The sequence below is a fragment of the Perca flavescens genome, chromosome 2 (genome assembly GCF_004354835.1).
Source record: "Perca flavescens isolate YP-PL-M2 chromosome 2, PFLA_1.0, whole genome shotgun sequence".
NCBI lineage: Eukaryota > Metazoa > Chordata > Actinopteri > Perciformes > Percidae > Perca > Perca flavescens.
Genome location: NC_041332.1, coordinates 41625580 through 41643146, shown reverse-complemented (window position 1 = coordinate 41643146; position 17567 = coordinate 41625580). Strand labels below are relative to the sequence as shown.

Genomic DNA, 17567 nt, shown 5'->3' with positions numbered 1-17567 from the left:
GACCTTATTTAGAACACATTTACAGTAAGAGCCCATGCCTTAAATCAAACTAGGGCTGAAACGATTCCTCGAATAATTCGATTACAAAAAATCCTCGATGCAAAATGACTTGCCTCAAAGCTTCATTAAATCAATGTTACCAACGTTGTATCGCTGACGGACGGTGTTTACGCACGGAGCATTATTACTGTTGCACAGACGCTGCTCAGTCTGCTGCTGGCGACACATGCCAGAGCGTAAAGATCCACAGATCCACTTTTGCGATACGACCAGAGACAGGCTGGAGAAAAAGACAGAAAGTGTCCAAAGTTTGGAATCAGTTCAAACGTAATTAAAACTAAAACTCTGTACAGTCAGTGTCTACTGCAAAATCAAACTAGCTTAGCACGATAATGGCACGACGTCAGTGCTTTAGCATCTCAACAGAAAACATGGAGTCTAACTTAATCCTCCATTCCACGAAGAGGACCCAACGATGAAACTACACCAAACGCAACAACTACCAAAATCAAAGACAAGAAAATACGTAGTGGTGACCACGATCTGATCTAAAGAGCTGGCGTGTTGACTATCCCTTCGGAAAAACAGCTGATTGTTTCTCTCTCTCTCTCTCTCTCTCTCTCTCTCTCTCCACGGAGAAACAGCTGATCAACAATCTAATAGCACAAGTGTAACAGAGCTGTGTGACATTATAATCAAATATATAAATTAAAATAGGTTGAGTATAACTAATATTTACATATAGGCCTACTGTATATACAGATCAGTCTCAGGTTGAAACTTGTAGTTCTGAAAGTTAAGTTGCACAACTTAATGTAATGTTTATGTATGTTTAATGCCTTAGTTTGAGGTTGATATTTGAAAAAAAATTCTTTAAAAACAATGTAATATGGCACTTAAATGCACTTAATATGTTTAGTTTTTTAAGAGATGATATTGTAAGCAATACTTGCTTTTTTCCAAAAATTTAGTTTTTTTCGGTTTAAAAACGCAAAAAAAATAATCTGATTAATCGATTACAAAAAGAATCAATAGCTGCAGCCCTAAATCAAACTGTATTCATTTTAAAGTGGTGACATGTTTAAAAACTTCTTTTTTTTTATCAGTAGTCTTTCTCATCTTTTGAATCCTTTTGTTGGCGTTTCTTTTTTATTTATTTCTCCAGGTAACAGGGAAGTTCCGAGGAGGTGTTAACCCTTTCACCAATGGCTGTTGGAAGAATGTCTCTCATGTCCTCTGCAGCTCACAGGCACCCAGGTGCATTTTTCTTTTACTTCTTTTGTAACTACTACTCTCTCTACTACTCTTGACTATAAGCATTACATAGCATTGGAAAGGCATGTCTCCACCCAGTGTATACTGATCAATATGGCTCAGTATACAGTATATTGCTAAACATAATAACAGACATAAAACATCCAAATGTTAATTCCAGGTCTGGACACGGCCTAAGATGTGGACACTCACTGTCTCTGTGCTCTTTGCAGGTATTTGGGCAGAAAGAAGTTTGTGCAGAGTGTGTGTGTGCAGCCTCCCTTTCTGCGGCCACAGCTGACAGAGGCCCAGCTGGCAGCAAAGATCCTGGACAACGGTATACAGGGAGACCTGCACCGGGTAAGAACAGCAAGATGGGTGCTCATAGTGCCATAAACACTGGGGAGTAAGCGCTGCTTTGGCTGAATGACTTACCACGGGCAGTATATACAGTATATGCTAGGAAATAGGGCTGTTGAGGTTGACAATTTATTTTGTTTGGAAAGTTGACTGGTATTCTTCTAATTTGTCATTTTTATCTATGTATCTATGTATCGGTCTAACTGATAGACTGATACATAGATAGATAATTATACTATACAGATCAATCTGTATAGTATAATTATATGTGTACAAAAGGCACAGATAGCTGGTGTTTTGGTAATGGTGGTGGAGATCACTTCACACATAATTTCCATGTAAGGAAGTGTCTCCATGTTTCTCCACTCATTTAGTCGGGTTTTTCTGTCACTAGTCTGTAGATGCATACATTGTATATGAAGTGATGACAACACGTCTATTTCAGGCATCAGAATGTGATTCTTTGACTTTTTATCTCTCTTTCTCTCCAGTCCAAGTCCAGTCTAGAGATGATGGAGAGCCAGTCATGCGACGCTGAGCCTCCTCCTCCTCCTAAACCAGAGCTCCGCTACCCTGGAATCACCAGAGGAAACACAGAGGGTAATGCTGTCTAACTTCCTGCTACAGCTCTGACTTTCACCAGGCACCTGCAAATGGACTTTTTCTCAACTTCAACATTACTATGATTCTGTGTTGATTTCACAATTTTAATTTTAATATTCTTTGTCTTCCCACCCGCCTGCAGAGTGCAGTCTACTGAACAAAGCCCCTCCCACCCCCACAATGTACAAATACAGGCCCACCTACAGCCCCGGCAAGAACCACACAGCGCTCACACACGCTTACGCCAACCAGGTAAATGCACACATAAACACACAGAGACAAGAGACAGCCAGATGATATACAAGGACAGTCCGAGAGGTCCATTTTTTTAGCCACATATCACAAATTACAAATTTGCCTTAACTCACTTTACAAGAAACAGAAACTTTTTGTCTAAAGCAGGGGTTAGAGTTAACCCTCAAAGTGGGGGTAGCAAGGCGGCAGTTGCAGGTCAATTTACAGCCCCACAATGTAAACAATGTGTTCATGTAAAATACAACGTTTATGGTTGTTAGGCTAATCTTCAGTGTTAGGCTATCAAAGTGCTGTATTATTAGTGCGTGTGCACGCCAACGCTTGTGCTTCAACCACCTCTGGGGATAGTGGGGGTTTCTGGCGTCGGTATTTTAGGGCCGCGGGCTAAAAACTTTGAGAACCTATGATCTAGAGTTATTATTACTTTACTGTTACTATTTTGAAACAGGCCAATGACCAGCATCTCCGTTTTATCCTTCATAGCCGTCTTACTGTACCTGTAGTTTAAAAAAAAAAAAAAAAAAAGAAAGAAAAATCTTAAAAATACATTAAAATAAATAATTCCCAGTGGCTTAGGCCTGGTGGGGTGCAACTTAGGCCTGTTGGGCCACCAGGTTTGCAAAACACTGAGTGGAAATTATTTCATAACTGCGTATAATTTGGCCAAGAGGTGGAATCTACTGAGAGAAAAGCAGAGGGCTGACAACAGAGCTATGAGGTACTCCATATTTCACATCAGAAAATATTGATGTAGTATTATTAAAGAAAACACACTGTGTTCTTTCATATAGGTAAGCTTGGAGCCATGTGAGAGCAAGGCCAGAGACGCCAAATTGATTTTGAAAAGCTTAATTTCATTTTAACATTTTCCCATAAACCAATCCTATCATGGTCAGTGTAATCTTTTATGATTACGGCTTCGGTAGACAGTGATATGATATTAAGGAAACCAGATTTGGGGGCCATTTTGGGGTTGCAGTTTGAATTAGTAGGCATATCTGTAGAGCTGCCAATAGATGAGGTATTCTACGGTATATTTTTAGTAGAAAATATTGGTGGAGACTGTGTGGTGATACAACTTTGATTTCCTTAGATGTTTATGCTGCCGCGCTGTTGTTATGATGTCTGTCCATCACTCCGTACGTTGTCCGTACATCGTCCCTTTCTTGTGAACGCGATATCACCCCTGAAAAGAAATGTCTTCAAATTTGCACAAATGTCCACTGGGACTCAAGGATGAGCTGATTAGCTAAAATCAGCTTTACACTCCTGTAAGTGCATGCTGTATATGTGTGTTTTTTTTCCATTTGTCCCTTCCTCTGCTTCTTTTATCTCTTTGATTTCAATCTAATGCATCTCCATTTTTGTTTGTGTTTTTCCTTTTGATTTCCTGTCGATCATCTGGGTTTGGTTTCTCAGTGGCTTTCTGTTGATCAGTATCAGTAAGTGATTGTTCTGAAAGCATTTTTTCTCCTTACCTATACTCTGTTTGCTCTGGACATGGGTAAAATACTGTTTAAATACATGTAAAATGGTTAAGGACTAAGTTCATCTGTCTCGGCATTACTGTTTAGACACAGTGAGTAAAAGAGGAGTATAAGGCTGATAAAGAGAGTCAGTTTTTGTGTTTAAATCAAAGGATTGTACCTAAATACATATGGATTGATAAGTTCGTTCCACTCGGTATTTGTACCCATGTCCACATCCTCCCCACTATCAATCCACCACTCTGTAAAAATATTGTTTTGATTCATTAATTTCTCCCTGATTAGATGTATGTCTCCTGTAGATTCTCTTCAGAGTTTTTCAAAAGAAATAGTTCCACTTTAGCTCGGATAAAAAGTAATTTTGATGTTTCATGCTCTTGTCACCTGAGTCAGTTTCGTATGTAGACTTTCCCTCTTTTCCTGTATTGCATTGTGTCTTTTGGAGCTTTAAGGACATATTGTATATGGAGTTTTAATCCCGGTGCATTACTGCCTATAGAAGTAACAACAAAATTAATTCTGTTCATTATTTCCGGTAAATTAAATTCATTAAAGTGCTCATATTATGCTTTTTGGCTTTTTCCCTTTTCTTTGTGTTATATATCTTTTTTTGTGCATGTTATAGGTTTACAAAGTGAAAAAGCCCAAAGTCCACCCCAAAGGGACTTACCATCTCCAACAGAAAACACTGTTCACACACTGCTCCAAACAGCTCAATTGTAGTCCAGCCTTTACTTCAGAGACAAACGTGGTCACTTTGTAACACATGTTATAATGCTCGCCTAGCTGCTAGCATGTCTCTGCTTCTGACTGGCTAGTAGTCCTTACCTAGCTACTGCACATGTGCGACTCCCAACAAAGATGGAACAGAAGTGAGATGCCTCACTCTGTAGCTAAAACAGAGAGATCAACACACAGGGTGAAAAGAGGAGCAATGTACAGTACAACAAAAATATGGTGTTTTTTGAAAATTAAACCATTTAAACCTATTCTGATATAACCTCTAAATGCAATTGTGAACCTGAAATGGAGCATAATATGAGCACTTTAAGAAATATTACTGTATGTCTTAATTGTAATGATTTGTGTGACCTCGGTACTCCCCTGCAAGTAGTCAAGGGAGAGAAACACTTTTTTATATGATGTACAGTACAGGCCAAAAGTTTGGACACACCTTCTCATTCAAATGCGTTTCCTTTTATTTTCATGACTATTTACATTGTAGATTCTCACTGAAGGCATCAAAACTATGAATGAACACGTGGAGTTATGTACTTAACAAAAAAGTGTGAAATAACTAAAAACATGTCTTATATTTTAGATTCTTCAAAGTAGCCACCCTTTGCTTTTTTATTAATAAGGGAAAAAATTCCACTAATTAACCCTGACAAAGCACACCTGTGAAGTGAAAACAATTTCAGGTGACTACCTCATGAAGCTCATTGAGAGAACACCAAGGGTTTGCAGCGCTATCAAAAAAAGCAAAGGGTGGCTACTTTGAAGAATCTAAAATATAAGACATGTTTTCAGTTATTTCACACATTATTGTTAAGTACATAATTCCATATGTGTTCATTCATAGTTTTGATGCCTTCAGTGAGAATCTACAATGTAAATAGTCATGAAAATAAAGAAACACATTGAATGAGAAGGTGTGTCCAAACTTTTGGCCTGTACTGTGTATGTTGTACATGGTTAGTGCTAATACGATTGACAATGCATACATACATTGTCTTTTTCAATTCATACACTACTGCCATTTACAGTGTTCTTCTGTTGCATTTTTAGTGACTTTTAAAACCCTCACACCATTGTACTGAAACATGTGATATGACAATCTGAACATATTGATTATCTAACATGGAGAAAACAAATATGATTTGATCATTTATGAAAAGAAGCTTTCGGGTCAGTTGACCTTCATCAAGGCAAATGTTTGACCAAAGGGAATCTTTAAAATGATCTATTTATTAATTTACAGTGACAACAAATAGAGAACACTTTACAACAGCTGTGCTCCCATGTCGGCGTGACGTTTCATACATAGTGGCAAGGCCGAGGACAGTAAATGGAGTGCAAGCGGCATGTACTTGAATTCACAACTGTACTGTATTTGAATTCATGAGAAATATGTGTTTATCAGTTTTTTTTAACAATGCTGCTGGTATTTGTGGTATTTGCTAAGTGCCACACAGAGACACTTCTTCAAGTTAACGTGCGTGCTAAAATTAAATGGTGTAGAAACCACGCCCAACTGGCACAAACTCACACTGTGCCGGTCAGGCTTTGGAGCGCACCCAACATAAAAAGCCCCACAGATGTAACGCGTGACAAAAACACAGGCTAAATGGCCACAGAAAGTAATCTCCTGATTGCTCAGGTGAAGGTCCAGTGACAGAAAGTTTGGCCCTACTGTTGGATACTTGCACTGGACCTTTATGGCGCTTTTCCATTAAATGGTACCTACTCGCCTCGCCTCGACTCTACTCGCCTTTTTTGGTTTTCCATTACGAAAAAAAGTACCTGGTACCTGCTAACAGGTACTTTTTTTAGTACTTGCTCAGTCAATGTTCCAAGCGAGCTGAGGCGAGCCGAGAAGGTGACGTGAAACCCTGCAGGCTGCTGATTGGTCGGAAAGAATCGTCACTGATCACTGCATTGCTAGCGAGAGACGGCATTTTTAAATAGTTTAGCAAGCGGTGTTTTTTTGCTGCCGGAGGCTCCACGCAGAGCTTTCTCCGTAGCATACAAGTGGCCTGATGGTTATACTGGTGCGCTGGTGTGTGCATGTGTGATGTGTGTGTGTGTCGAGTCGCCGTATGTTTGTGTGTGTGGGGAGCTAGTGAGCGAGGGAGAAGTGAGAGAGTGACGACGATTATCTCCGCAGCGAGTAGCAACTCTAGAGTCATATATATGTGAGAGAAACAAAGCGAGTAGCGACTCTAGAGTCATATATATGTGACCACGGTGGGAAATCTGGAGCAGTAAACGTTAACTATCTCTTTGATATCATGTTGTTTACGGAGACTGAGAACCAGGAAATGCGTCGGGGATATGTCAATGGGAAAAGCAAGCTACTAAGCCACGCCCACAGCAGTCGCTATGACGACCAGCCACGCTGAGGCGATACTAAAATCTGTAATGGAAAACGGACGCACAGCGAGTCGAGGCGAGTCGAGCAGGTACCATGTAATGGAAAAACGCCATTAGTGTGCAGAGCTTTCATTTCTCAGTGGCCTTCCTTCATCTTAGTATTGTGTGGTGATATTCTCGAAATAAAAAGAAAAAAAGAAAAGGGCTGTATTAAGCTTTAGGTCAACTATATCAGCATTGACCTGTAAAGAGAAAGAAAGTGGAGGTGTTGTGTCAGGATGTCAACACTAGAGGGAGTTTGAGTGCAGCAGGAATTTCTGGTCCTCCCGTGTAGCTCGCTGCTCTCATTTGCTCTGCTTCTTGTTTGTTTCTTTTCCCTCCTGCTGCCCCTCCTCTATTTCACCTTCCCTCCTCTCTCCTCCTGCCTCCTCCAGTTAAGTCGAGGGGAGAGTGTTGGCAGTGCCAGGGACTCCTCCTCCTCCACCTCCTCCCTCCTTCAGGCCAGCCAGCAGCCTGGTTTCCGCTCCCAGCCCAGCCTGGACCGGAGGGACGCTTCATCTGACCGAGTGGGAGGGGGAGGAGGTGGGGAGAGAATGGAGGCCAGAAGAGAGGCGGGGGGAGGGGGCATCCCTGGCTACTCCCTTGGCGGGCGCTCGTACCCCTCCTTCTCCGACCACACGGTCCTATCGGGAGTGGCGTCCCGGTCTTCGAGTTCTACGCACACCTCGGCAGGCGGTGTCCAGGTTTCCGAGGCGACCACCACCTCGGCCAGCTTCAAGACCTTAGCCAATCAGACGCCCCCGCATCACCACCCGTCCCGCAACGGGAGCCTATCGTACGACAGTTTACTGGCAGGTGGGGACGATTTCGACAAAGCGGTGGCGGCGGGTCCGGCAGCCCCTGAGGTCTCCCCTGGGAGACCCTGCACGCCAGGCGGCTACAGCTCCCCTTTCCTGTCGTCGCAACCGAGAGACGCGGAGCTACACTCCCAGTCCTCCCAGTCGCCCCATCACTACCACCGCTCCTCCTCCCACCACCACCACCACCACCACTCCTTCCTCCATCGCTCCTCCTCCTCCACGTCCTCCTCCCCGCCGCCTCCTCTAGAGAGGGAGTTCCTGCTGGGCGAGCCCCACCCCGGCGCTCACCCCCCGCCCGCCAGTCAGGCCTCGGCTCCCCCGTCCTCCTCTGCCCCGCCTCCCCCACACCATCACCACCACCACGCCCATCACCACCACCACCACGCCCACCATCACCACCACCACTCCTCCTCCTCTTCCACTACCTCGCGCCCTCCCCGCTTCGCTGCCCCTCATGCCCCACCCCACCACGCTTATCCCTACCGCACCCGCTCCACCGACACCCCTCTGGGAGCCTCCTCTACCTCCACGACCCACCCTCCGCGCTCCCCGCACCCCCCGCCTCTGGGCAAGTCCCTTTCTTACTCAAGCGCCGCCGCCGCCGAAATGCAGTACCGTCTGGTCCGAAAGGCTTCTGCGTCAGCCGGAGCCAACGCGGCAGGGGTAGGAGGAGGAGGAAGTGGAGGAGGAGGAGGAGGGATACAAGCGCCGAAGTGAGTATGAATTACACCTTTTGTCAGGACGATTGGTTTGCTGTTAACGCTGAAACAAAACCACCTGCCCGCCTGAAAACCTTACTACCTGATTGACTGCTCCTCCTGCTCCTCCTATTCCCTTCCCTCCTCCTCCTGCTGCCAGATTTCTTGTGAGTTCTTCCTTCTTTTCCCTTTGCTTGTCTTTCATTTGTCTGTGAGCTTTCTCACTGTTACATGTGTAATGCTGTTGTGGTCTGCCTGCTTGTTCTTGTCTCCTACATTATTCTATTTATTGTTAGCCTTTAGCAGACACATCTCTATCCATACCCACTGTATATACCACACTATCAACAGTGGGCCCATATAAAAGGTACACTGTTCAATGTGATGCAGGAGTGTTAGAACATAATTAACAATTTATGAATTAAATACAAGTGTGAACCTGAAAAATGCTATATAATAATATACCATTTTTCAGGTTTATACTTGTATTTTGTGTTTCTACTAGAACATGTTTACATGCTTTAATGTTCAAAAAACACTTTATTTTTCTAATACTGCCCCTGTATTCACCCTCTGTCTGAGACGCTCCGTTGGAGCGCTGTCTCTTTAAGACCCCTCTCCGAAAAAGCCCAGTCTGTTCTGATTGGTCAGCGTTTCCGTATATCTGGAGTTCTAGCCAGGAATGTGATCCAAACAACAACAAAATCAGCAGCTAAGATAACAGCTTTCCCCGACTTAGCATGTAGCTAGCTACATGTGGCAGGGTGCGTTACATAAACACTGCAGCGTGCCTGCTTGGAGCAGCTGACGATACAGTATATAGAAAACCGGCTCGGTATGACATCATACTAAGCCAAGAGTAGAAAAAAACTGTCGAAACCGGAGCGTTCAGACCCAAGTTTAACGTAAACCTCCAACTTTGTAACATTATAGATATGACAAAAAATACAGGAAAGCATAATAGGTCTCCTTAAGATGTACAAAACATAATTCAGGGTGTGCAAAAGTAGCAGTAGCAGCAGTAGAACTAACAGTTAAACTGCAAAGTGAAAACATGCAAGATGTGAAATGACAATATCCACATTTTTCACCATCTTATTAAACATACGTAACATAAATACTAGGGAAACTTTTCCACTGTGATAGTGCTCTTTGTTACGATTGTGCACAAATGCACGGGGCCGTTGGGCGTTTCCTCTCAGTAATGACCAACCGTAGCAGATCTGACACGCTTGCGGCGTACTTTAGAATCAGGGTTAGTTCTTTTCGTCGTAGCCTATCGCTGCACAGTCAAACTTTTGCATGGCAACAGTTAGACCGTTCCATCTTCTGCCATGTTGGCGTGTGTTTCGTTGCTTTTCCATCCTGCTCACTGTACTCGCACGACTGCATGGTTTTTCTCTCATTGCTGTGGTTCTCATAGTGATCTTCATTGTGACCTTGATGACTAAATAAAATGTGTAGAGTTTGAATGTTGCATGTATTGCCAACTATTGAAGGAAAACGTGTTTCTGATCATTTCTCCAGCATAGCCAAAATTCCTAGTCAATTGAATGTTCCAACTTTCATGCTAAGACAGTTTTTTCAGCAACCGGCTTTATCATTACATGAGCAACATCTGCAGTAATAGCAGGCGTCGCCCTCGAAGTAAGATTGTACGTACATACTGACCCATGTAGACTGAGGTTTGGGCTGTAGACCAGCTAAGTATTTTTAAGCTAAAAACAAAAGATGCTTTCACACGTATCTTGTTTGGTTTGGTTTAAACAAACCTTGGTGGGTGCCCGGATATATAGAGGTTTACTCCTCGACGCAGCGGGCCCGGGTTCGACTCCGACCTGTGGCCGTTTGCTGCATGTCATTCCCCCCTCTCTCCCCTTTCATTTCTTCAGCTGTCCTGTCAATAAAGGCCTAAACATGCCCCCAAAAAACTATCCCTGGTGCATTTGCCCATTTAGTTTGATCTGTTTGGCTGAGTTTGAAAGCTTCAATGGAGCTGTGGAAAGTAGATGAGCACAGTAGATGGTAGATTGGCGGTTTCAGCATGTTTTCAAAAGCTGAACTTCTGAATCCATCTGCTAGCACCCTGATCAGTCAGTCGGGAGCAGTTGATTAAAGAGTGTGGCATATACACATCCCACAGTAATGCACACTCATGATTCTTTCATTTTGTCATCAGGAATCATAGTTATATTCTCCTGGCGGAAAAAGTGAAATATTATGAATTGTTAATAACTATAATAAAACCTAAAACCTTATCATACTGTCATACTTTGGATGGTATTAAATTGCATTCTCTGTGGTATTAAAAAAGCTTTTAAATTGTCATATCTAATGTTCATAACCATTTTATTTTCGGTGTCAGCTCTTTGTGGAACCAGAGAATACTTAGGCTATATAAGCATTTAAGTTTGATAAATATGGTGTGTGTGTGTGTGTGTGTGTGTGTGTGTGTGTGTGTGTGTGTGTGTGTGTGTGTGTGTGTGTGTGTGTGTGTGTGTGTGTGTGTGTGTGTGTGTGTGTGTGAGAGACTGTTTCCTCCTCACACAGACCAGAGCTTGTTGTTTCCCTCGGCCCAGAGACCAAGTGAACTAAAGTACACTTAAGGTCGATTTCAGACCTGTAATAATGTCTCGTTTCCAGCTGTTTGGAAATGAAGGGGTTCAATTCTAATTGTTAGTGTCCCAGATCTCTGTGGACTTCCTGTCCTAAACTGTCCCACTGATCATCTTTGTGTTTCTTTTTTCTAAAAACAGGGATGAGCTGATCCAGGTGAAACCTCTGAGTCGGACCAACGGCGGCCAGCTCTTCTCCTCCTCCTCCTCCTGCTCCGCCCCTTCCTCCCCCTCTCACCCAGTCAGCGTGTCCGCCCGGCCTGGAGCTGCTTTCCCCAGCGCAGTGTTGATGCCGAGCCCCCCCCACAAGCCTACGGGTGGTGGGGTGAAGAAGGTAACCGGCGTCGGGGGAACCACCTACGAGATTTCTGTCTGAGCGCCGGCCAGCCTTCCGCTCGAGGACCGATGATGACAAAAAGGAGATGCTGCTGCTGCCTCCTCCTGCCTTTTTGAGGGACAGATTTTGGGGTTTTCATAAGCGACCGTTATACCGGGACATCTGAGGATGGGTTGAACTCCTCTCTGCCCGATTGACGGTGGAGCTAAACTGTGCTGGACTTCCCTGCCTCCGGGCATCCACCTCCAATAACTCTGCTGGTAAACTGAGAGTAAGACCTGGACTGATGTAAACCAGGACTGGGCTGTAAAAGACTATTTTGGGGGTGGGGGGGATCTCACTGGACCAAACGGGAATTATGTTTTGGCACCTTTTTTTGTGTGTTTATCGTCAGCAGGTAGCACGAGGCACTAGCGTGGTCAGGTCTGGGTGTTACATTATACAAGTATAGCAGCGCAGGGCATTACACTGCCAGGGCTGCGGCCGCCAACCAGCTCTGGAGCTCTGGGGCTCTGGGGCTCTGGGGCTCTGGGGTACCAAGTTTCCAATCAGCACTTTTGGACTGAAGCTGCATTAAGGTCAAAAGTAGTTCTGTTTAATATTTTAACATTTATCCATTAACTTTTCGAATCATCATAAAACACAAAATGATGATGATGGTGATGATGATGGTTATAACATGCATTCATGCACAGTATTTGGAACCGGATCAGAATCCAAGTAGAATCCATCCAAAGTGAAGGGCTTCCCATAGACGACCAGTTTAGTGTAAACTGATCGGTCATATCAGGTGAAGTCACAGCTAGTACTTCAGACCGTGTCTTACAGCTGTCGGATACACCCTACTTTAAATAACAGTATCCACCAAACGGAGCGATCTCATTGGACCACGAACACAGGCGGCGTTGTGTGCATGTGTGGAGTCGGTGATGCGGCCCGGACCCAATCCACCACCAACTCTCCTCGAGGCCGCCGTCTCGTTCCCAGCCTTCCGATCAGTCCCGGAAATGCACAACCTGGACCCGGCAAGGAGGTCAACAATCTTGCGAGTGAGATCTGTTACGGACTTGTGACAATCTACCGCGTCACAAATCGACTTTCCTTTTCTCTCAGTGTCGCTGGCGTGAATTGGCTTGCCTTTTTGACGGAGGGATGAAAAAAATGTGACAAAAACAAAAATCCCGATTCCCCGTTTCTCTGATTAATTTGATTTATTTCTAGATGTGAATATGGTTCCATGTTTGTACAGGGTGATGTGATTTTAAATGTGGGTTTCTTTTTTTTTTTTTAAGTGGCGTTCATACCAGACTGCAGCATGCACTACTATTACTACTAGCCACCATAGGCCATCTTGTTTGGCTGTGGACCAAAGTGGTCCGTTCGAACAAACAAGTGAGGAACTAAAGTGAACAAAGGAAATCCTGTTTTGGCCTTTTTGTTTTCAACGGGCTCCTTAAGACAAGGCTGTCATTCCTCGAGCAATTGCCTTGAAAATTAAAGTGTTTTTTTATGTTACCTATTTAATTTGAAATTGTTTTATATGAATTTATATGGAAATATAGCTATTGATAAACCAAGAGTTTTTAATATTGTCTCAAAAGAGGGGTTGAGTTTTAGTCCTATTAAAAAGATGAAAGCAGCCAGCTGATTGGTTTTTGGTTCCGAAGCTCCGACCAGACGCCTTATTTATAAGATGGTCAGTAAGGATTTCACTTAGTAGTTCTCTATAAAAAACGTCACATGGAAATAACCTCTTATGGCTTCTGTTAAAAAAAATAAAATAAAAAAAAATGGATTCAACAATGAAGCCCCAATCTCTTACTGGACAGTCCTTCTGGTCTCCAAATTAATTTGAATTTAGCTTTATGGGAAATTATTTTAAGATTAAAGGTGCTCTAAGCGATGTTGGGCGACGTTACTTCTTGTTGACGTTCGAAGTATTGTCAAACAAAACTGAGGTTAGCTCGCCCCTCCCTCCTCCTCATCCCGTCCCCACCCGCTCCCTTCCGTGCACTAACCCCTCCCCCAACCCCCACCCCCAAGTCCTTCTTGTCGGTTATTGGCTGGAACAACTGTTTATGTTTGGTGGTGCAGGTTGGCGCAGATTGTTTTTGTCACCGTTTGTGGAGCCTGGGCTGTCTACAGAGACCACGACATCGCTTAGAGCACCTTTTAAGTTAAAACATAAATGAGGCTCCCAGTCTGAGAAAATGTTATATTGTTTACAATAAAAGTTGTGATGATGTAGTGAACACATGTAAAACAGTGCACAAGTCTTCCTTCTCCCTGCTAAACATTATCTGTCTGTTTGCTAAAGACTTCACATCCCAAACACCTGCTGTCTCCAACAGCTCCAGCACTTTGTTGCACCAGTTAAACTTGGATTCAGCTGCACAGTAAGTCTACAGTGTACACTATATCTAATTACACCTTGCTTCATCACCGCTTTTAGAGCAATCACGCCTACATTTAGTTTGTTCTCTGAACCATTTCGACTGAAATATCTGGCCCTGGAACTAGCTAACTGGTGCAACAGGTTGAAGGACAACAGTTTAAAGGTCCTATGACATGCTGCTTTTTGGATACTTTTATATAGACCTTAGTGGTCCCCTAATTAGTGGGAATGCTGTTCAACAGCATTCCAACTATTGTTATTCGGTTCTTTATATACTTCTTCTTATTATTCCGTACGTTTTTTGGCTCTCTGTAACTTCTGCATACTTTCACCTATTTAAACCATTCAACTTTTCAAATGTTCAGCCCTTTCAGCTAATGATGGGACTTCTTCAAATTATTTTCTACTATTTATACTTTTTAAAATTTTAAGCTTTTTAACACTTTTTTTTTAACATTGAAGTGGATGAGAGCAGGCTTCAACTCCTTAAAATCCTCTTCTGCTTCAAAATGTATTTCCTCATACATTCTTTCAACTACAGACGCCAAACAAACTTTAAAATGTTCACAAAATATTCAGCTATCTGGGGTCTACTTTTCAGTTTGATATCTTTTACAGTTTTTGTGAAAAAGCTGTTTAAGTTTAGTGATCATTTCAGGAAATTTTATCGATTAAACAGTGTGTATTGCGCTTGCTAGAGTGGATGATGTCACAGCTAGAGGGTGAAGCTTCGAAAAAATTATCTTAGTTCCTTGTCTATAAACTGCTCTCACGCCCACAATATCTACTTGTCATACACAATTTATACATCAAAACTTAGGTATTTTTGTTTAGTTTCAGAACATCTGCTCAGTTTTGTGATAAGCCTTTTACTTTTGGCGGGTTGAGCTTCCAAACGACAAGAGTAACACAACTCCCTCCATTCACTCTCCTGTATAACTTTCTTTGCATTTCCCAGCAAAACGCACAGCAAACCACTTTTTTAAATCGCTGATATGTCCACATTTTTATTTTTATCCATATAAATTTTATACCGATACATTCACAAAGGCCTTGTGGTGCTCAGGATCACGTCATTTGACTGATAGCAGTTATAGTTTTGCCAGTCCGAGGCTTTGTTTGAGAGCTTGCTCTCAGTGTCTGAATTGCTGCGGTGTGCTACAGGAGACATTAAGAGCAGGTGCTATCGTTATCAGATCAAAGAGATGTTTATAAACATGGCCCAGGCCCTTAGTAACCATGACAACCCTTTCACAGACAGTCTACTGATTACTCCAGGCTTGCTGTAGGAGTCAACTAACTAGACTAACTATGATCATCAGTCTATATAATTTGCGTTCCACTTCTGTCTGTCTCCTTATGTCTGTCTCCCTCCCTCCTGTCTCCCTTTCTTTCTCTATGCCTCCCTCCCTCCTTTCTCTTTTCTCTGTCTTCCTCCCTCCTCTGTTCCCCTCCTTCCTTTAGTCTCCCTCCCTGTCTCTCCCTCCCTCTGTCTCTCCCTCCCTCCATCCTTCTCAATCTCTCTCTCCTTCCATCACTCCTTCTCTGTCTGTCTCTCTCTCTCTCCTTTCCTCTCTTTCACTCCCTCTCTCCCTTCCTCCTCCAGGGTCATTTGTGATTTCATCCATGTATATAGCCCGTTTCTTTTCAGGCAATATAGCCACCTCTCAGCTCTTTAGGGTCATGCTTGTTTGTTCTACGCAATGGATATGGCTGATAATAATACAAAGTCTTTACACTTTCAGCCTTTTTAGTCAATTTTAGTCAAAGTTGCTGTCTTTCTTTTCCTCTCCTCTCTTTTCTCTCTCTCCTCTTTATTCTCTTTCTCTCCTCTCTCTTCTCGTCTCTTCTCTCCTGCTCTCCTTTCTTCTCTCTTTCTCTCCTCTTTCCTCTCTTTCTTCTTGTTCAGACCCATTCTTTTCACCTAATATATTTCACATGTCATCTCAGCTAGATTGATGCTTTTTCGTTTTATGCAGTGTATATATCTGATAATAATAAAAATATTTCTTCTTTCAGCCTTTTCAACTTTCATCTTTAACAGTATTACAGTATTCATTTGTTTCATATTTCTGCATATGTGAGTCATTATCAGTTATCAAATCTACTCAGACCTCACAATGTTCTACATATTTTGTCATTATTCAACCTTTAAAGCAAACAGTTCAGTTTAGCATAAACTTTTAACATACTTATTAAAACAATTTCCGCTTTTTCAACTATTTTCACTACTTCAACTTCTTACGGATTTAAGCTATTCAACCAGTTTAGCTTTAGCAATTCAGCTATTCAACATTCCCATACATTTTCTGCAGGAAATGCATTTTCTAGTACTGTATCTGAAGTCTCTTTTATATAGACCTTAGTTGTCCCCTAATACTGTATCTGAAGTCTCTTTTATATAGACCTTAGTGGTGCTCTAATACTGTATCTGAAGTCTCTTTTATGTAGACCTTAGTGGTCCTCTAATACTGTATCTGAATTTTCTTTTATGTAGACCTTAGTGGTCCTCTAATACTGTATCTGAAGTCTCTTTTATGTAGACCTTAGTGGTCCCCTAATACTGTATCTGAAGTCTCTTTTATATAGACCTTAGTGGTCCACTAATACTGTATATGAAGTCTCTTTTATATAGACCTTAGTGGTCCCCTAATACTGTATCTGAAGTCTCTTTTATATAGACCTTAGTGGTCCCCTAATACTGTATCTGAAGTCTCTTTTATGTAGACCTTAGTGGTCCACTAATACTGTATATGAAGTCTCTTTTATGTAGACCTTAGTGGTCCCCTAATACTGTATCTGAAGTCTCTTTTATGTAGACCTTAGTGGTCCTCTAATACTGTATCTGAAGTCTCTTTTATGTAGACCTTAGTGGTCCTCTAATACTGTATCTGAAGTCTCTTTTATGTAGACCTTAGTGGTCCCCTAATACTGTATCTGAAGTCTCTTTTATGTAGACCTTAGTGGTCCCCTAATACTGTATCTGAAGTCTCTTTTATGTAGACCTTAGTGGTCCCCTAATACTGTATCTGAAGTCTCTTTTATGTAGACCTTAGTGGTCCCCTAATACTGTATCTGAAGTCTCTTTTATGTAGACCTTAGTGGTCTCCTAATACTGTATCTGAAGTCTCTTTTATGTAGACCTTAGTGGTCCCCTAATACTGTATCTGAAGTCTCTTTTATGTAGACCTTAGTGGTCCCCTAATACTGTATCTGAAGTCTCTTTTATGTAGACCTTAGTGGTCCACTAATACTGTATCTGAAGTCTCTTTTATGTAGACCTTAGTGGTCCTCTAATACTGTATCTGAAGTCTCTTTTATGTAGACCTTAGTGGTCCTCTAATACTGTATCTGAAGTCTCTTTTATGTAGACCTTAGTGGTCCTCTAATACTGTATCTGAAGTCTCTTTTATGTAGACCTTAGTGGTCCCCTAATACTGTATATGAAATCTCTTTTATATAGACCTTAGTGGTCCCCTAATACTGTATCTGAAGTGTCTTTTATATAGACCTTAGTGGTCCCCTAATACTGTATATGAAATCTCTTTTATATAGACCTTAGTGGTCCCCTAATACTGTATCTGAAGTCTCTTTTATATAGACCTTAGTG

At 42.3% G+C, this 17567-nt stretch overlaps 1 protein-coding gene across 1 annotated transcript in view; it reads left to right on the top strand.

Annotated features, from left to right (window-relative positions):
- The window catches only part of zdhhc5a (zDHHC palmitoyltransferase 5a), a 34710-nt gene extending 21208 nt beyond the window's left edge, over window positions 1-13502 (top strand). The window contains exons 7-12 of the mRNA XM_028567292.1: window positions 1166-1257; window positions 1488-1614; window positions 2106-2214; window positions 2360-2469; window positions 7487-8625; window positions 11367-13502. Coding sequence (XP_028423093.1) covers window positions 1166-1257; window positions 1488-1614; window positions 2106-2214; window positions 2360-2469; window positions 7487-8625; window positions 11367-11601 — 1812 coding nt within the window. The 3' untranslated portion in view covers window positions 11602-13502. The remainder of the gene's footprint in view (window positions 1-1165; window positions 1258-1487; window positions 1615-2105; window positions 2215-2359; window positions 2470-7486; window positions 8626-11366) is intronic.
- Window positions 13503-17567: the final 4065 nt, after the last annotated feature.